Here is a 21,364-nt window from a genome sequence, read left to right on the forward strand (position 1 = left end):
AGCAAGAAGTAGTTTACTTATTTCTCTCTGCACAGACAAAACTTAAGAACACAGGGGGGGGGGGGAGAAGCATACCAAGGACAATGATGGTCCATTTTCAGTACACACCTAAGGAAAAAACAAAGACATTTCCAATAAAGTTAATGACGGCAAAACAGTACAAATATGGATTTTCCAAATAAGAATGTCTAACTGAGGTGTGCACTGGTCAAATAAAAAGCTGAATTAGTTATTCAGCCTCCTCCTCATCTCAGTCAAGGTATGATGTCGTCATTATTTTTATTATTAATTATTATTATTATTATTTTATTATTTTATTATTTATACCCCGCCCATGTGGCTGGGCTTCCCCAGCCACTCTGGGCGGCTTCCTAAAAAATATTAAAATACTGTAATACATCAAACATTAAAAGCTTCCCTAAACAAGGCTGCCTTCAGATGTCTTCTAAAAGCCTGGTAGTTGTTGTTCTCTTTGACATCTGGTGGGAGGGCGTTCCACAGGGAGGGCGCCACTACCAAGAAGGCCCTCTGCCTGGTTCCCTGTAACTTGGCTTCTCGCAGTGAGGGAACCGCCAGAAGGCCCTCGGTGCTGGACCTCAGTGTCCGGGTAGAACGATGGGGATGGAGACGCTCCTTCAGATATACTGGACCGAGGCCGAGGGCATTATATACTCTGAGTTAGATTAGGTTCCCACAAAGCTCTGGGTCACACTGCCACTCTTTTTCTGTCCCCCCCCCCCCCCGTGCCAAATAGCAATGTTTCTCTACCTCTGTGTTTCTCTAGGGTGGCCCACAGGCTTTGCAAGAAGTGAGGCTATGGATTATTATTTTTTGTTAAAGCACAACAACTGGAAATTTTTTTGAAAAGTAAAAGCTTCATTGAGTTTTGTTTTGTTTTGAAAATCCTATGTTCCTCTGCTTTAACAAAAGCCCGGAGCTCTTCAGAACCCTGCAAAGAGGTTTCTCGACACCTTGTATCATGAAGCCCATCAGAGATCTGTAAAGGCTATCAGAGGACACAAACAACAATGAGAAAAAAAGACTGGTGCAAAGCTGCCATGCTTCTAAAAATATACCACCTCTTAATTATTTATTTTAATTAAATATTTTAAGGTAAGGAAGAGACAAACCCAACAGGGATTATGGAGAAAAATCCATCCCTTTTAATTCTCCTCCACAAGCCTCTGGATGTATTTGTCTGCAGTTTGGCAGGCTTAAGCTATCCAGAGGGGCTTCTGTGTCTGTGAGTTATTTTGGCCAAAAGAGGGGAATGTTATCGTTGTTGTTAGATTATCCATTATAGTGAATGGGGAAAACGCAAAGCTTAATTGTATACAGAGTGGCAGAGAACCTGAAACACAGATCAAAACAGAGAAAGTACAGAGTGTTTCAGAAGCAGATCAGATACAATGCAAGGCCTAGAGCCTGTGCATACCCCTAGTATCTAATCTCTAGCTTTCAAAGCCTGTTAAAGCATTTCAACATCCAGGCAAACATCACAGTTGCCAAAATTCCCACCCACTACAGAGCCACGCAAGATGTTGTGTAGGTCTTCCTCTTCCTTCCTTTTTAGATTTTAACTTTTTATTTTAAAAGTTTGTTATCCTCTCTCACTCCCCCTCTTTCTGACAAGCAGCCAAGGACGCCTGAATGAAAAAATAGCTGAAGGGGTCATTTCCCCAAGAAAAATCTCTCCCAAACTAATTTTTCACCCTTGAAGTGAAACATACGAGCATATGTACATATCTAATTTTCATAGCATGTTCTAAATCTATAGCGTATGACTACAAGCAAATATCTTCCAGCAGGTCACTGCAGTACAGACAACAGCAAAAGTGCAAACAGAACACAGGAATGCAAAAGTGAAGGCAGAGAAGCATAGTGTTTAAGACAATGAGGTATAAACCCAGGAACTCCCTGGTGAAACTTATTTTTGTGGAGAACCATCCTGTACCTGGAAAAACAACACAGTAGTTTCAGGTGTGAACATGTGCTTGATACTGACAACACTAAGAGGCATAAATCGGACGAAGTCTATCCTACCCCGTGGCTAAGTATACCCAAGTACTTACAGGTCACAGGCAGAACAGTGGTGGCATCGATCAGGCTTGATGAGCTGGCATCTATCGCAGTATCTTATGGCTGTATTAAACATTAAAATCAAGGTGTTAAATATGAAGCTGTAGTTTAGCAATCCAAAGGTCAGAGGTAATCTAGACCTCAAAACAGGATTCTGCCAAGTCTGCTTTAGCAAAATACACAGTGTACTGTAAAGGTGATCGGTAGCTCACATATAGCAGAGGTTGAAGCAAGCTATCATGACGAGAACTAGAATGCAAGAGACACATTTGGACAAGTGATGAGCTAAACATAAATGTAATCTAAACATTAGTCTGAGCATATGGACACAATGACACAAGGGTGCTCTTGCACTCAGGTCCTGCTTGCTCGTTTCCCACAGGCACTTGGTTGGCCACTTGTTCAGTTAGTGCAAGGACTTCCATTTGTGCAACAGAACTTCCCTGCAACATGTCTATTCTAGGAGTTCCCCTAAGCCTCCAGAGCAGATGTGGAGAAAGGGTGCAGAAAAGAACATAGAATTTCCCCTTTTCACAGGTGTTGATATCAAACTATTCACCACAATCCAAGGAGGAGCATGTCTTGGGACTCCAAGGACCATGGCCACCACAACCTCAAGACCCAAAGTTCTCATTATGCACTGTTCCATAATGTGTTTAACTACTCTGAGAACCAGATTATAAACTGGTCTTCATCAGCATCGTTATTAATTCACTGATTAAAGTCTCCACAACTGTCTCAATGCAGTGTACAATAAAAATAGCAAACAAAAAAACAAAACACTAAAAAACCCAGCAGATACATTTAAAACAAAACTAAAGCAATACAAAATTGACACTCATTGCAAAGACCCATTTACTCAGCTGGGAAAGCCTGTTGGAAGAAAAATATCTTCCATTGTTTTCAGAAAGTGGATAGTGGGCACCTATAGAATCTTGACAGGAGAAGAAAGCTGAGCATATGGACACAATGACACAAGGGTGCTCTTGCACTCAGGTCCTGCTTCCTGGTTTCCCACAGGCACCTGGTTGACCACTGTGGGAAATGGATGCTGGACTGGATGTACCAATGGCTGAACCACAAGGTGCTTCTTATGTGCTCATGGTCTGGTCTGCAGAATTAAAATATGGCTTAACCCACTGTAAAGTTGGCTTCCAGATCCTGCCTTGTTTGGAAGAAATGAACCATAGTTCCTGGTTTGCACGTAATGGGAAGCTATGGTTAAAAGGTTTGTTTTCCCACTCATGTGATAGCAGGAGTGAAGTGGGAGCACAGAGGTTGTACACATCCTAGCTTATTAAGCCAAATTTTGATTGCATGAGTGCAGCTGCTATCTTTCTTCTCCTGCTACAGATGCACATATCTGTATTTTAAATTCTCCCCAAGCAGCTTTGTCTCCATGCAAAGTTCAATTCCAGAGCTGGTTTTACTTTAGAAAACCTGTCTGCCTCTTGGTTAATAGATAAAACAGGCTAAAACCAATTTGAAGAACTAGAAGGTTCACCACGGTGAATTAGTTGAAACACAATGCTAAACCATGGTTTCATTAGAAGAACTAACAGGTATGAACCTCACCATTGTGAATTCCCTCTCCCCCTCTTCCACTTATGCATGCCAGTTACTTTTCTTACTTGCAGATTCTCAGAAAACCAAAGGTTAACTGTTTATCCAAATCAAGGGAACTATGGTTTGCCTATGAATCAAGGGTGCAAACATCATTCAAACCAAGCTCTCCAACCCTGGTTTGCCAGGTTCAAATGATATGGCAAACTATTGTTTGCCAAGAATCCGGAAGTAAGGGAGGAAACATGTAAGCCTAAGGATCATGCCTGCTGAATGGCCCCAATCCAGTCAAACTTGATAGCATCATTAAGGAGTTTATACAGTGCTAGGATTCTTTGCTGGCTAACCTCTTGAGGTTGTTGTAGTATAGACTGGGAGGTCTTTAGCAGCTCTTCTGAGGATTTCTTGTTGGGATTCTGGTCTCTCTTCTTTTTCATATTGTTCCTTATCTGATTTGGACAAACAGAACTGAAAAAGACAACAGAACTATGGTTTTTTTTAATGCCACATAATAGCAGCTAGACTATACATCAATTTGTTTTAAGGATTTCTGTTAGCAATTCAAAGCAGAAATGGGCAGGAGAAAGCAAATCCATAGCTATTCTTTACAAACGTTTTATTTTGGAAAGTGTTACTCATGTGTAACAAGGAACTTTTAGATCACTGTGAAAAAGCATCAGGGCCTCGTCCCTTCCAACTCTCCAATTTCTATGATTCTCAGAGTGCAGGTGCATTTCAAGGTACATGTTTGCCTGGCAACCCCTCCCCTGCAAAATAAAAACCTAAGAGAAAAGAACTGAACTGAACACAAGTATGGCTGCCAAACCAAATGTGCTATATGGATGCTTCTTTAAGTGGCTAACAATTACCCCCCCCCCCCCGTTATAAAGTAGGATGCTCTCTGTGCATATGTGCTGCTGCCTGCTGACCAGGTCTGTGAGTTCAATAGGCTGAATGGAATCAAACAGACTGCTTCTTGTTTCTTCTTAAGGGGGGGGGGGGTGCAGGGCTAAAGAAAACAGGATGTTGGGTCTGCCATGACTAATGCACCTTCGGTATGCATCCTCCAAGATGATTCCTTCCTTCTTTCCCATCCTCACAAATTAGGGAAGAAACACTTCTTTTTACATCAGCTGTGACTTGGGATTCTGGACTGTATTCCGTTAACATGTTCAGTTAGTGCAAGGACTTCCATTTGTGCAACAGAACTTCCTTTCACTCCCATCTCCCTGCAACGTATCTGTTCTTGGAGTTCCCGTAAGCCTCCAGAGCAGATGTGGAGAAAGGGTGCAGGAAAGAACACAGAATTTCCCTTTTTCACAGGTGTTGATATTAAACTATTCACCACAATCCAAGGAGGAGCAAACAAAAAAACAAAACACTAAAAAACCCAGCAGATACATTTAAAACAAAACTAAAGCAATACAAAATTGGCACTCATTGCAAAGACCCATTTACTCAGCTGCGAAAGCCTGTTGGAAGAAAAATATCTCCCATTGTTTTCAGAAAGTGGATAGTGGGCACCTATAGAATCTTGACAGGAATGCTATTCAACAGAACAGGAACGGCTGTATTAATACCTCTACTCCAAGTTACCATGGAGTGGAATTTTGAAATCTTTGGTACTTGCAGGAGAAACTTTCCTATAGACTTCAGGGATCTACTGGAAAACCCAGCAAGATGGGCGGGGTATATCCAGGCATAGGCAAACTCCAGCCCTCCAGATGGTTGAGACTACAATTCCCATCATCTCTGACCACTGGTCCTGCTAGCTAGGGATGATGGGAATTGTAGTCCCAACCATCTGGAGGGCCGGAGTTTGCCTATGCCTGGATAAGGCTGTCTTTCAAGTAACATTGTCCTGAGACGTATGGGGCCTTATATGTTGGTTCCAACACCTTGAACTTGACCTAGTAACAGACTGGTAGCTAGTGCAAATCCCGCAAGCAACGTGCTGCAGGCTGGAGGAAGTTTGCTCCCACAAGCAACATAGCTGCTGCATTCTACACCAGTTTCAGCCTCTGGTCCATCCCCAAGATGTGTCCCCCCCCCCCATATTACTAAGGCTGCTTTGTTTCTGGCCCTGCCCCATGGTCTTTAACATCAGTGTGATACACATAAATTTAGCAGGTGAAATTTCATACTTCCAGCTTATTTTTGTTGAGTCGGTTTACTGTTAAAGCCCTGGAGAAGGGGCCATTTAAATGTCCTTGTCAGGACATAACAGAATAAAATGTACCCAGGAAGACACTAATAGCTGTAAAGTAATTGTACATCCAGAATGTCTAAGGGACTTGCTCAGTTGATAATAATTTACTTTGCAGGGCATGTCTGCCCCAAGTAAGAAGAACATCATGTAAATATTCTGGCAGCTAGTCAAGAGCAAGGGTGTTGCAAAGAAGCTTTTAAAAGATGAAGCTCAGACAAGCTGTTTATGTCGATAAGAAACCAGGATACTTTAAAACACTTGTAAAACCACCACCACCACCACCAGAACACTGACTGATTCAAGAAATTCTTGAAGCAACGCTCCATTTATATCATCTTTAGGTGCTAAGAGGGCCACAGCATCTTCTTCCCCAACAATATCTACATACATTTGAAATAACATGAGCTCGCAAAAAGCAAACAAAAAACCCTAGAAGGATTTCAAGCAAGGCGCAGAATATTTTCCAATTAATCTGGGGGGAAAACCAGCATCCCTTTGTTCTCCTGTTTCTTTCCAGGGTGTCGGACAAAACCAATTGTTCTTTTCATTTACAAAATGTGGCATTGCAGGACAGCAAAACCTGCAGTCAATGCTTTTTGTAGTACAGGCTTCCCCACTATGTAAGAATGGTTGTTTTAATAAACTATAATAATACCCTTTTATATTTGCATTAGGTATTTGAAAGAGCAAGTTGGACACCATCAACTTGGAGATAAATCCACCATAATTTATGAATAAAGAGATGCTCTACGCAGGGAGCGTGCTCTTTAAACACACATTTCCTATTATTTAAATCTACAAGAATGCATTTTTCTATCAGTTAGATCGGTACCTCTTTATTGCTACCCAAGAATACATACAGTATTGGAGGAGGTAACTCAAAGCAATTGTGGCAAGATGTAATTAATATGTTTTATATGTACAGCCCTGGTCCTTTACACAGCGAGTGTGCAAGTAATGGGACTGGAGATGCCTTGTCCCAAGTAAGAGGTTTTGCTACATATTCCTCTTAATGAAAGCTTAGCTAACTGGTCAATTGACCCAGTCTTGTTAGGAATTGACACACATGCTCCCTGGCAACCTCAGCTTCCTCCATATAACGAAATCTCAACTATGTGCGATAACAATCTTGGTATAACAGACTTGGCCACAAAAGAGACCAAAACTCCTTCACTGTGGGAACTGTGACCAATGTCTAAAATATCTTAATAAAGAAATAAATAAAACTGAAGGATTTAGCTGGGTAAGAACACAGGGAAACCATTGTTAGGAGATCAGAAATACCTTATCTGCACTAGGCCTAACAGATGCAGTGCAGTGCAGAGTAGCCAAACAAATGGTAACATCTTTGTAATTTGCATGGGTCACAATATTTAGGTTACCTACACAGGAGAGACCTTTTTTTAAAAAAAAACCTACAGAAAATATAGTTTATCTGGCCAACAGATATCCTTAATTCTGGGGCACTTACAGCAATTTTTTTTCTACTGAAATGTTTTCAGCTGTAAAAATATGCTTTAGGCCAACGTTTCATAGAAAAGCAGCACACGTCTACAATAGAGAAGACTGACCTAAGTAGTTTAAGTCCACTGACTTCAATGGTTCTGCTCCAAGCACTACTTAGTTTAGACAATACCCATGATTTTAGGAAGAAGAGTCATGCTTAATTTACTTTAGCCAAATAGATTTCAATAGTGTTTTACGAGAATGTGACCATAAGTCTACATCTGCATTATGAATGTGACCGTAAGTCTACAAGTGCATTACTTTTCTCATCATCTTCTTTGTTGAGACGTATGGATTGGTAAATATGACACATTGCTCAGTACAACAATGGTGGCTCCCTGCTGACAGTGCTCTTCCATATTGTGCTTGCGTATTGCTTGGAGTCTACCCACAATTAAAAGAATTCCTAAACAAGTATGAGACTTGTCACTGAGCACAATGGGATATTGTTAAAATAAGGATGCTTACAGAGATACACATACAGTGAACTAATTCATATCCATTTCAAAATATTAGATTAAGAAACTGATTAACAACATCTCCTACTTGAATGCCACATTATTGGATTACAGCATATGGAAACGTGAACAATTAATGTCCAAATTAATGAAATGTGAAGTTGGCAACAATGATGTGTTAATCATAGAAAATATTCTTAAGAATTTCATTCACAACAGAACAGGGTTACTTACTGAATGGAAATGAAAAAAGCAAGCCACATCATACATCAGTAGCAAAAACAATTCTGTTGCAAGAAAGGCAACATTTTGCCAAAGTTAACCTTTACCTCAGTAGAAGGAGAGGCAGGAGATGTAAAAATAGTCTTCCAATAGGACCACACAAACATGACAAACGACAGATGGAAAACCACAAGGTAGACAACTGCAATAAAAAAAATACAAATAAGGTTTTAGTGAATACAGCTGAAGTAACAAAACAAAAATGCAATGGTTTTTCTTCATAATAACAGCAAAATAACTTTGAAGAGATGATTGTGCTATCTTGGCGAGCTCTGAAGAGAAAAAAAACTATAGAATCAGTGTTGGGAGGAATTCTACTAATGTGGATAAAAACAATTATTTTGGTTTAACTTAACCCAGATTTTTAATACATTTTAAATTTCAATCGTAATATGATTCTATTTCTTTTTTAATCACCTGCTTTAGGATGCTGTAAGAATTCAGTATAAGCATGTTAAAGCAAAGCCAAAATCTATCATCTCAAAATACAGTAACAGAATCCATGGCCCTTTCTCTAACATACAACTCAATTCAGACATCAAACCAAATGATGGTTTATTGAAGCTAAACTATGGTTTGGCATGATGTCCCCACTGATAAGTCATGGTTTGCAAGTGGCTAACAAACCAGAATCAGAAGTCACTGATGTAGGTATTCAGAGGCTACTGCACCTAAATATACATCTGCTGAGCAGACGCAGAACAAAACAAAAACAGAAAAGCAGCTCTAAAGCTCTAAACCATGGTTTGCCTGACTGTTTGGAAGCTGAAACCTTGGGACAGGTTGTACTACTGGTATTAAGTGCCAACCAGTTTGGCTTGGTGACTAAATTGAGCCTCTGAGTTAAGGGCTGCTTCATATTCAAATAATGAAAACAGGTAAAATATCTGTCACTGAGGTTAAGCATTATAAATACAGCATAGTAAAACAGTTATATAGAGTCTCTTCCAGAGTTCTCATACATTTATAAAGGGCAAAAGAAATAGAGGCAAATAGAAATCTTTATTTTGAGTGCATAGTTATTTTGTATACCAATGCACCTTGGCATAAGACACAACAAAGAAGATATCTGCTAAATTGTGTGCTGTTTTCTAAAATATTAAAAATGTCATATTTAAGAATGGTATATCAATTTTAAAAGACCCTTCTAGGTAGCACTAGAGCACTATATAATTGTAAACCAACATTTTGATACTGCTATTATTATACACTTTTTTAAGAACAAATATTTTCTTCTAAAAATGCTGTGAAAATTGGTGCTATCAAGTCATTATCTGGGGAAGAGTTGTTTAGTGCCTTAAGTATCAATTATTCTTCCTAACATGTATTCCTCACCTAATCTCAATTCAAAGTGGGATTACAGTGACATGAAACCTATTGCATTGTACGGACGTAGCACACACACAAACACACCTGTGCACCAGAACAGGCAGATCATAGAATCCTAGAACTGTAGAGTGGGAAGAGATCCCAAGGGTCATCTAGTCCAATCCCCAGCAATGCAGGAATCTCAACTAGATCATACTTGACAGATGGCCATCCAACCTCTGCTTAAGAACCTCCAAGGAAGAAGAGTCCATCCCCTCTTGCAGGAGCCTGCTCCACTGTCGAACAACTCTTACTGTCAGAAAGTTATTTCTGATGTGTAGTCAGAATCCCCTTTCTTGTAACTTGAAGCCACTGGTTCAGGTTCTAGCCTCTGGATCAGGAGAAAACAAGGTTGCTCCATTATCCATGTGAAAGCCCTTGAGATACTTGAAGATGGCTATCTAAGGGCTGTCACACCAGAGGTTCACATCAATGTAGTAAATTGGTGGCTCACATTTCTAACAGTCTTGTAAATAAGTCTTCAAAGCTACTAGCCTACGAAAACGACTGGGGAGCTCCATCTCTCCTGCAGCAGCCTTCTCATTCACCCAGAAGCAATTCCTCCTTAGCTAGTGCTACCAGGCTAACACACTATGGATTAAGAAGCAATTGGTAGCTGTTCCCAACTGATTTACAAGACTGCCAAGTGCAGCCGCTTTTTGGCCCATACGTTCCTCCAGTGGCCTAATCCAACCTGATTTTCTAAATAGGTATATTTAAGCTACATTAAGAAGATAACAAAATACTAATTAGCAGGCCTGCTATTGCATCTTAAATCCAGTTGCTGCTATACTACCAATTCTACCAAGCATCTACAGAAGAATCTTAAGAATGGTGAAAGAAAGCACTTTGTATAGCTAACTGATGGGGTGGGGAAAACTGCTGCATGGTGTTGAATATTTAATGTTACTTCTGTCATATTCTCACACCAAAGGAGAAATTATTGACCTACTTTCGCAGTCTGATAAAGGATAGAAGTTTAAGAAGATATACAATTAAGCTTCAGTCCAATCCCAGAAACATTAGGGGATTCCATCTGCTCCAAAGACATCGTGCACATGCTAGATTTTCCTGTGAGTCTTTCTTATAGAAAGTTATATGAAACCTTAAAACTCTGCCAATAATATTATTTAATTTAATTCTTAAGTGTTTAAAATATTTATATGTAGTCTTTCTGGAATATATCCTTGCAGATTTTATCCAGAGGGGAAATATGAATGTTTAAAATTATTATTATTTTAAGTAGAAAAGTAACCAAGCTTGAGGTTTTCTAAGTTTGGAGTTTGAATAGTTCTTAATTCCAGGAATTATAAGTAGGACTTTATTATTGAAGGGTCTATATCCAAACAATTCACAAAAATCCAAATAATGTCAGGCAATTATTGTTTGATTGCAGTCATAATGCATTAATTTAACTGAGGAACTGCATGCATTCAATACTAATCTTGATTTACTAGCAGTTTCTATACAGCATCTTGCTTTAGTGATTTTATTTTCCTCAGAATGGTACTGTGAGACTATTACTGGGACCTTTTCGTTGTGGCTCTTATGACTTAGCACAAGCAGAAGCATAATTCTGTTGCTTTCCCCCGCTTCTTCTTCTAAATTAAGCATCCTACTTTATAGGTGTACCACAGAATAAGAGAAAGTTCTACCACAAGTGTTTTCCTACAGATTCAGATACAGTATCAAGAAAGAGGAAGAAACTAAATAATCAAACTAGTGTGGTTACCAACAAAAGAACACTGAACAGTGAGACCAAGGACAGGCTTCACAAGGAGGAGGAAAACAAATGCCAAATGGAAAAATTCAGCTGACTGTGTAATAAGAAAGCTAACCTAACAATATAGATCAGAATATACATGAATTAGGTTTCCCACAGACAGACACTCACTTTGGCAATCCTTCAAACAAGCATCTCAAGATAAAATCTGAAATGCAAAATCAGGAAATACGCATCCCACAGGTTTAAATTGATTAAGCAGCTATTCCCTCCCTATGGAACTGCAATAATACAGTGGTTCTCAAATGTTTTTCTTTCTCTGGGCCGCACTTTCAGAGTAAAAATTTATTCGTGCCAAACCGAATTTCTTATTGACAAGAAATACATCGGGGTGTGTGTGTGTGGAGGAATCTTCCTAGCAGTGCTTGAGTTATAATATAGAATACAAAAAACTAAGCAGCTACATAATAACATGAATCATTCTCTTTGCATGAAGCCACATTTAAACTGGTAGGGAATGTGTTATGTCTATGGTAGCTACACAATCTCGAGAAATGTGTTTGAAGTCAAATGGAATTCTTCCAACCGCAGTAACAGCAGAAAGATTAACATACTAGAAAGTAAAATAAAGAGAATGACAGTTGCTTCATACCACTGTTCAACCATCAAGGCAAATAGTCTTTTCAGTAAAGAAAAGCTTTCTGGAGACTGGCAACCTTTCCTAAATTCTATACAGTGGCACCTTGGTTCTCAAATGTCTTGGTATTTAAACGCCTTGGTTCTCAAAACGCCGAAAACCCAGAAGTAAGTCTTCCAGTTTTCAAACATTTTTCGGAAGTGGAATGTCCGATATGGTTGTCGGCTATTGTTTCTGGGGCGCCTGCTCCAATCAGAAGCTGCGCCTTGGTTTTCAAACATTTCGAAAGTCAAACAGACTTCCAGAATGGATTAAGTTTGGCACTTTTTATGGGAAAGCATGCCTTGGTTTTGGAATGCTTTGCTTTTGGAACTGACTTCCGGAACGGATTCAGTTTGAGAACCAAGGTACCACTGTACTCTACAAGCACTCTCTCCCCACTATCCAGCCCAAATTTCTCATGCAGAAATAATGTGAGAGCAATTCCCAGCAGCTTCCAACACACTCTCTTGGGAAAAGGAATGAATCCTAACCCTGACAGGTGGCAGCAACAGCTGTTCTCAGGATGCAGTACTTCGGCTTATGAATAGCCCAATGTGAGGCTCCTAAACTGCCAGGTAAACTCTCCCTGGGAACTTTTTTGTTGATCAACTTCTCACAACTTTCCAAATGCATGTCTAGCATGCTAAACCAATGCAGACGTGGCCATTTTTCTCTATGGAAAATCCATTACTGATACCACCCATTTTTAAAATGTGTCCTAGCTACATCACTTTATTTTCTCTCTGTGCTAATTCCAAGGATGATAGGATTATAATTATAGGCAGCAACCACAAGAGAGAAGGATTATAATTATAGGCAGCAACTATAAGAGGGAAACTAAAAGAAGAGATAAGCAAGGAAGCACATACATGCATAACTGCAGGAACACAAGAGTAGGGCAAATTTGTGTCATTCTTAATAAAAATACATAAATGGAATTCTAAAACTCAAACAAAAGGTCATCTTTTTACCAAGGCTAATGAATATATGCACTCTATGCAAAGAAATATATGTGAAGAAACATTCTTACCTTTTTCGCCAGTTGAGGTTATTGTAACTAGGGGGGGAAACAGAAAAAACTAGAGTGAGTCTACCTGTAGTCTTTTAGAAACCAATATTAATAAAACCTGAACAAAGATCATCTAATTTTAATGTAATCCTGGAGAAAATTCATTTTGCCATTTTCCAAAGCACGTACAAGAACTTAAGAGGGGGGAAATCAGTGCGTGTGTTCAGCAAATGAGCACAATTCCTTTCACATAAATTGTTGTATCTATTTAGTTAGGAAATGGTTTGATCACAAAAGCTATGCTCATTTCAGTTCTTGTGGGGGAAAGCAGTAGCTGTGACAAATGAATGCAAAATACACAAATTCTTCAATTTTATTCATTTCACTATTCCTTCAAGAAAATGAAGCTCAAGTAATGCAGACGACCACTGAAAGAGTGTCAGTGTATCAGTAACGGAGCCAAAAGCTTCAGTTGGCAGAGGGCTAAACCTGTCAAAACCAGGTGAGTCACACATGTACTGTGCTCTTGGGCAGTTGCCATTTCTTTCATACTCCATGGTCCAGTTCAGATGATTGTATCTGGCTGGCAGTAATATGCTGAGATATGAATTAGCCTTGTGCCTGCACCACAACCCTTTCCCTTTCTTGGCTATGCAATTAAGCCCAGATTCAGGTCCTTTCGCCAGCCCTGATTGTAGCACAGGTTACCAGGTAGAGGTTCATTAACCAAAATAAAGCCAACAATGCAGTTTTAAAATGGACTTCAGTTACTATTGCTGGCATGGTCTTGGTCTATTTTTATTTAGCCTAGCAGGATTACATACATCCAGTAGCAGATTCAACATACTAAAAATAAATTTAATCTCATATGGAATAGTGACCACTGGCAGCACTCGGGAATCAATTTAGTACACTTTATTAAACTCAAATACTGTACCTAATTGGTATCTACATTCTATCACTGTAAGTTACCTATGCTTGTCCTGCAAGTAAGCCTTTACTTACAAAAGAAGCCTAATCACCAATTTGTTAAGCCAAGCCCCACAGACAAGCATCACCTATCAGCATTGGTTTTGAGAGCAGCAAGGAACAATGAACAGGTAATTGGGTGGACAATGCTTACATATAAATGCAGAGTAAATGCGTACAAACATTTCTAGTGAATATACTTCTATGGCTTCAACACAGCCTAATTCAAAGCCACTGAATAGCTAAAAATTTGCTCCTGTAAAATGTAATCTTATACTGTACAGGGTGTGCCTTTTAAAAGAGGCCCCGTGGAACATGTGTACTCTGTATCCACGGGGCCTCTTTTAAAGGACTCACCCTGTATTTACCAAGCACAACATCCTATCATCATCAACAAACTGAATGCACTAAATTCAGGTAGGTAATCGTGTTGGTCTGACGCAGTCAAAATATATTAAAAAATTGTCCAGTAGCACCTTAGAGACGAAGTTTGTTCTTGATATAAGCTTTCGTGTGCATGCACACTTCTTTATACTTCTTCAGATACCAACAAACTTAGCTGGTCTCTAAGGTGCTGCTGGACAATTTATTTTGAATGCACTAAATTGGTCTGCTGATAATTGGGAGTAATTCATGCTTTACATTGTGGAGGGAAAGGAAAGATGCAACAGAATTACACATTAGCTAAATCATTTGAGGGGTGGGTGGGTTTCTTCTCAAAATAAAAAAAAACTATCACCACTAAACTAGGGTGTCTGTAATAGAAGAGTTTCTCCTTCTGTATAAAAAGATCAAACCATGTTTCAAATCATGTTAGCTGTAGAATAAAGGGTCCTAAATTTTGATCAAAAGGTTCTCAATAAGAATGAGTGAGAACAAGTTGGATTAGATAAAAGGCACATTCAAACACCATGTTTATAAATAAACAAAGGGAGTGGGTGAAAATGTATAAAAGCAAGACAATAGCATTGAACTTCCAAAATATACAAAGAACAATTTTATCTGATCATGGGATAAAATAAATAACTAAACTAGGGTTATTAGTTATCTTGTATGTTACTTTGTACGTACCAGTATGTCAGAATGATGGAGCAAATTTCTTTTGCATTGCTCCAAAAGGTGGGACATGAACTAGGATCTGCAAGTTACACAGAAGTGGATTTTGAAGAAACAGTCTACCAGAACCTTAGGATCCTCTTCATCCCTTGTTCCAGGTGCTTCATCAAGGCAAGCGGCTACACAGAGTTGCTTTTTGGTACAGAATATCCAGAAAGGCTAGACTGATGCCTCCAATGCAATCTTTCTGGCATGACGTAAAGAGCTTTTAAATCATGTTTTAAATCTGGGCTGTAAACTGGTTTAAGCTGCCTGTGGCAAGGACTTTTTTGCTGTATTTTATTGTTGATTTAAACCAGTGTTTCCCACTGGTCCTGCTAGCTAGGGACGATGGGAGTTTCTGTCCAAAAACAGCTGGAGACCCAAGTTTGGTAAACACTGGTTTAAGCTATTAAATTGTTTTTTGAAATACTGTGTTGTTGTTAAGTCAGGGGCTACTGATAAGCACCTATATAAATGTAATGGATAATAGTAAATAATCATAAGGCCATTAAGATATTGCAAGGTATAAATTCCTCATGTAGAAATATGCCAACAGGTACAAAAAGCTGATTATTAATAATGTACCCTAAAACACTTGCAGCAATTCTTTAACCATCATCAAAAATATCTACAAATTACAAGTCATATTCAAATATAGGTAGGAATTTTTATAGAGAAAAACAAACAAACAAACAAACAAACAACCATGCATCTTTGCTATGAACTGCAAGAGCTGTTCCGAAAACTAATGCCACTTCCAACAGAAGTGATTACACCCTGTACAACCTACAATGTCTGAGGCACAAAACTGGCGAAGTGCTACCATAAGGAATACAAGCCTACCCTTCACAAAGACTGTGTGCATTGTTCTTGCCAACAATATCTCTCATACACAAACATACGCACGCACACTGCATTTTTGTGAGTTTTTAATCTATTTAATCTTGCCAACAATATCTCTCATACACAAACATACGCACGCACACTGCATTTTTGTGAGTTTTTAATCTATTCAGAAGTTGTATGCATGGAGAATGTCTGTTTACAAGGAACTGGTCAAGCATTCTCTCCCTAGACTTAGACTATTACATTTGGATACTGACTCCCAAATTTGTGCTCCCAATAAATTTTAGTGGGATTTGTATTTTGTGCAGGATATGTTTTCCAGTGGATTATGCCCTACATCTTTTGATCTGTTCCAACTGAACCTGAATTCAGGCCAATGGCACTGTTCTGAAAGTCTTGGCATCTTTTTACCCACCCTGAATCATCTGGATTCTACACACAAATATTTGATAGTGAATAATTTCTGACAGGCTTAAAGGTTTATTTTGGGAATTCAAGAGATTGGCTGGCTGCTTATTTCTAGGAATGAACTAAGAGCATTCCAAATTATCTAGAAGTGACCATTTAAAATGTCTTCCCTTCAGCAATATCAAGTTAAATCACACTCTTTTATTATGTACTGAAATGTTTTTGTTCCCTGCCCAGTATGCAAACATACTAGGGACCTATTCCACTTTTATTTCCCCTTAAAATTTCATACTCAAATGCAGCTTGTTTGTGTAATGATCTGACCACCACACTGCCAACTTCAGCTGGTTTACAAACCAACTTATTGACTTGAGACAAGATGGATCATACAACTTTGAGTCATTTTGTAGTCCACATGCTATTTGTATTGCAAAAGTATTGTGCTTCTTGAACAAACATCTATCTGACTTTTAGAAGACATCTGAAGGCTCCCACAGGGAGGTTTTTAATGTTTGAGGTTCTTTGTGTTTAAATATTTTGTTGGAAGCTGCCCAGTGTGGCTGGGGCAACCCAGTCAGATGGGAGGACCTAAATAATAAGATTAGTAGTAGTAGTAGTAGTAGTAGTAGTAATAGTGGTAGAAACAAGTTATCAATTTCAAAACAACTTCCCCAATTTCCATACATGGTCTACTTAAGTTCCTCAGAGTTGTTTTGAAGGCTACTGGGATATAAAAAAAACTTATTAAATGCTGCTTAATAATGAAGACAGAGCAGGAAAATACCAGTCTAGAGTATAGGAAATGAATCAGACACAAAGGAGATACCACACTTAAACGTAAACCCAGATGTTTCCTATTCTGCTAGAAACTGTACTGCCAATAACACACCTCCTCAAACTCAAACTGCTCGACCGACCAGCCTCTGCTTTTCAAGTATCTCCCACCTCCCTTCCTAGCCTTTCAACAGCTTTCTTCCTTTAAAGGCTGGGCTGGATTGACAATGAATGGAAGCCAGCACAATGACTTCCAGTAGCAGTGGGGTTGCCCCCACCCTCCTGCACTTGTGGGAGGTCAGAGGGGAAACTCCAGAAAGAGTGCGTGGGGAAAGAGAGGTGAGATCGTTCTGTCTGGCAAGTTGAAATGCTTGAGCAGTCAGAATTATCGCCATAGCGCTATGTCAAATTCCTCCCATCCTCCGCATTTCATACACAAATAATGCATGCAAAAAGAACAACGTTCAATCTTCATACCAGTGTTTTTTTCCTGCAGCACAGCTGGAACACCATTATAAACCTGAGAACACTGGCAACCCAACTCAAGCACAGTACTCTCTGCACCAGTAAAGGCAGCTTTCCAGAAACGAAATGGCATGTAAACTGTACCCTTGACCATTGTCAGGACAGCTGCCTGGAAGGAAGAACACCAGACATATTACGCCTGCTGCCTGCCACACCCACCCTGCTGCCTGCCACACCCAGGCATTGCATCAGGTGACCATGTGAGCCAATGATACTTCACCAGGAGCTATAAACCTCTAGTTCTTTCTCCTGCTGCTCTTTTGCTAAGCAACTTGCCTTCTTAACAAAGATTAACCTAGCTCCCTGTGTACTCACTGAGGTGCCCACCAGTGCACCTTCCCTCGACCACTGACTTTGGTTTTTTGCCTTCACATGCTGCTTTGACCATGTCTCTGTCCATCATCATCAGGAACTGTCTTGCTCACTTGCCAGCCTTGACGATTATCACTGTGTTCTGTAGTAGTGCGCTGAGACATTCGCACCCAAACACAAATGTGGTGGTCCAGTAAGAAGAATTAGGGTGCTACACTGAGATCCTAAGTAGTCTTCTCTGGCAGTGTCTCAATGAATTCAAAGAGCCTGATCTCATATGTTTACTCAGAAGTAAGTCAAAGTGAAGCATGTACAGAATTAGAGCCTCAGTTACCTCTAAGAAAATTTGATTAGGCTTATGGTCATTACTGTCCATTTCATTTAACTAACAGCATATGAAAGAACTGTGTGCTAACTATTGTAGCATTACACAATGTACAAGCTACCAATAAAAAGGAAAATACAAGCCACAAAAACAAGCACATATTTTTACTTTAGTAATTCTCCTGACAGGCAAAGGAAAGAATATAGCATTTAACATTCTGAGTCATTACAAATTTCAGAGTAAACTGTCTCCAACCTTCTTTTTGTCCCCTACTGCAAAGTGCCCACATTAATCAGCTTCTGCCAGGGACTTTTACACATCACAATAAAATCTAAATGTCAAGTGCTTTATTATAAAGAGTAAAAAAAAAAACTCATCATAGTGCATGCCACATGCAATGATTTTTGACTGGTAGGAAAACAGAAGGCTGCCAAGAAGAAAAGCAAAAAGGTTTTCCTGCTCTTGAAGGTCAGATTTTCCTTTTCAATAACTTCATCTATAATCTCATGCGTATATTATCACACAGTGTGTATTAAAACAAGGGGGCACTTTCATTGGGCTAAAGATCCCAATCAGCAAGTTATGGGCAGAAAAAAGAGTTGCCAGAGTATAGTACAAAGTTCTCACCTGGTAATGGGAAAGAAAAATCTGCATGGGTAGCGAACTCTGTATCCCTAATGCTAAGTTAGGAGATTGATCTAGTGTCGGAATGTAGTTGGTCTCCATTTTCCATCAGCATGGCCAATGGTGAGGGACAGTGGGAGTGACAAGCAAGTGGCATTGGGAGGACCACCAGTGCCTGGGGCCGATCAAAGTTGCTGAGCTTTTTGTCCGTGTGGTTCAGCACACTTACAACTATAGGTATCACTACTGTGTGTTATATTAGAAAATCAAGAGTACACCAGTTACTTTTTATTTTTTATTTATTTATACATATTTATATTTATATTTAAATACCACCTTTAACTTCCAAAGATCTCAAGATGGTTCCCGCCCCCCATTTCATCCTCCCAACAATGCTGTGGTGTTGGTTAGGCTAAGTGACTGGCCCACACAATTGGCAGAAATGTCAGATAAGAATCTTTCAATTCCACCAACTGTGATTCTATCCACAGGTTTGTGGATGTGGCAGCCTGCCCTCTACTGCTTTCAGAATTTTAATCTGCTTGATGCAAGCTAACCTGGTGAAGATATTTTCACATTGACAATTTGTTCTTGAAATAAATTGCTGGCAAATAATAATATAGGGTTGGGCATCCGCGAGAAAATATTTTGGCAATCTCATCCACCACTGAACCGTCTGTGTTTTGACTATATGCGCTTTTGGCTTTAAGGATGATCCCCAGAATGTAATTCCCACGTAAATTGCGAGCTGACTGTATCATTAATAGTTATTGTTGTTGGAAGCTACCCAGAGTGGCTGGGGAGCCCAGTCAGATGGTCAGCATATAAATAAGTTATGATGATGATGCCTGTCTATACCAAGCATTTGCAATTTGTAATGGAAATTATCCAAAACTGAACATTTTACCTCTCCTTTATCCTCCCTATCTTAATCCAAAGCAACTACTCTACAGTGGTGCCCCGCAAGACGAATGCCTCGCAAGACGGAAAACCCGCTAGATGAAAGGGTTTTCCGTTTTTGAGCTGCTTCGCAAGACGATTTTCCCTATGGGCTTGCTTTGCAAGATGAAAACGTCTTGCAAGTGTTCCGATTTTTTTTCGCTCCCCCCCTTTTTCTAAGCTGCTAAGCCGCTAATAGCCTTTTAGCCACTAATCCACTAATCCTTTAATAGCCGCTAAGCCTTTAATAGCCGCTAAACCGCTAATAGCGCTAATCTGCTAAGCCGCTAATAGGGTTGCTTCGCAAGACGAAAAAACTGCTAGACGAAGAGACTCGAGGAATGGATTAATTTTGTCTTGTGAGGCACCACTGTATTCCGAATTTAAAAATTGAAAGTGTAATGCTGGTGGTCAACAAAAGAGGTTTAAAGACTGTCTCAAGGCAGATCTAAAAAAATGTAGTATAAACACTGACAACTGGGAAACACTGGCCTGCGAGCGCTCCAGTTGGAGAACAGCCTTTACCAAAGGTGTCATGGGCTTTGAAGACACTCAAACTCAGGACGCAAGGGAGAAACATGCTAAGAGGAAGGCACGCTTGGCAAATCCAAACCGTGATCAACTCCCGCCCAGAAACCAATGTCCCCACTGTGGAGGGACATGTGGATCCAGAACTCCCCTGTGTGAGTGCCTGAGGGCCCTGCTCCTTCCTGCCACTTACCACCTAGCCCAGGGCGGGGCCTGACAGGCCTCACAAGGACTGCTCCTGCCACTTACTATCTGGCCCAGGGTGGGGCCTCAGAAGGACGGTTGTTGCCACTGATGCTGCTACGGCCCAGGAGGACCCGGAGGGGTGCAGAGTTCTTTTTAACATGTTTTAAAAATTTTCTTTCCCTTTGGTTTTTTATATATGGGGGTGGGATGGATGTTTGGGTGGCTTGGGAATTTGTTAGATTTTGATGAATTTGTAATTTTTGCAGTTTTTATTTGTATTGTTTTATTGTTCTCTGGGTTGTTTTTGTTTTTTGTTTTTATTGTTTTAAGGCTGCGAAGGAATAACATTAATTGCCATCAATGGAGGCTACTATGAGGCCTGGGATTGCTACCGTGGAGGGGCGAGGGAGGTATGGCGGTGGGGGCTTATGTTATAGGCGAAGGGGATCGAGATATGGATACGCTCGTACCCCTTCCAATCTGCGCCTCATCCCGAGGGACGAGGGTAGGGTGAGCAAGGATTACTCACCTCCGTCACTGGTGCTGTGCAATGCCAGGTCTATAGGCAACAAAACCGCCACCCTGCGAGATTTCTTTATCTCGCAGGGGGTCGACCTGGCTTCTGTGACGGAGACCTGGGTGCGCGAAGGGGCAACAGTTACCTTACGAGAGACGGCACCCCCGGGTTTCTCCGTCCTCCACCAGTCGCAGACTGTGGGCCGGGGGGAGGGGTGGCATTATTAATCTGGGAAGATTGTCTTTTCAGGGCTCTACCATCGCCATCGATCCCCGGCATTGAATGTGTTGGCCTAGTGTGGGGCTCCGAGGAGAGCTTGGCTGTCTGGCTGGTGTACCGGCCACCTAGCGCACCAGCAGCCACCCTGTCAGGCCTATTGGAGGCGGTGGCTGGCTGGGCCTTGGAGTTCCCTAACCTATTAGTATTGGGGGACTTCA

At 40.3% G+C, this 21,364-nt stretch overlaps 1 protein-coding gene across 2 annotated transcripts in view; it reads right to left on the reverse strand.

Moving 5' to 3' along the window:
• The window catches only part of ZDHHC20 (zDHHC palmitoyltransferase 20), a 42,405-nt gene that overhangs the window by 15,313 nt on the left and 5,728 nt on the right, over positions 1-21,364 (reverse strand). For both annotated transcript variants that reach the window (XM_082220328.1, XM_082220329.1), the window contains exons 2-6: positions 12,898-12,924; positions 8,145-8,239; positions 3,990-4,110; positions 2,073-2,142; positions 76-108 (exon numbers count right to left, since the gene is read on the reverse strand). In XM_082220328.1, the coding sequence (XP_082076454.1) occupies positions 76-108; positions 2,073-2,142; positions 3,990-4,110; positions 8,145-8,239; positions 12,898-12,924 (346 nt within the window). The remainder of the gene's footprint in view (positions 1-75; positions 109-2,072; positions 2,143-3,989; positions 4,111-8,144; positions 8,240-12,897; positions 12,925-21,364) is intronic.

This window comes from Podarcis vaucheri, assembly GCF_965113315.1.
Source record: "Podarcis vaucheri genome assembly, chromosome: 4".
Lineage (NCBI taxonomy): Eukaryota > Metazoa > Chordata > Lepidosauria > Squamata > Lacertidae > Podarcis > Podarcis vaucheri.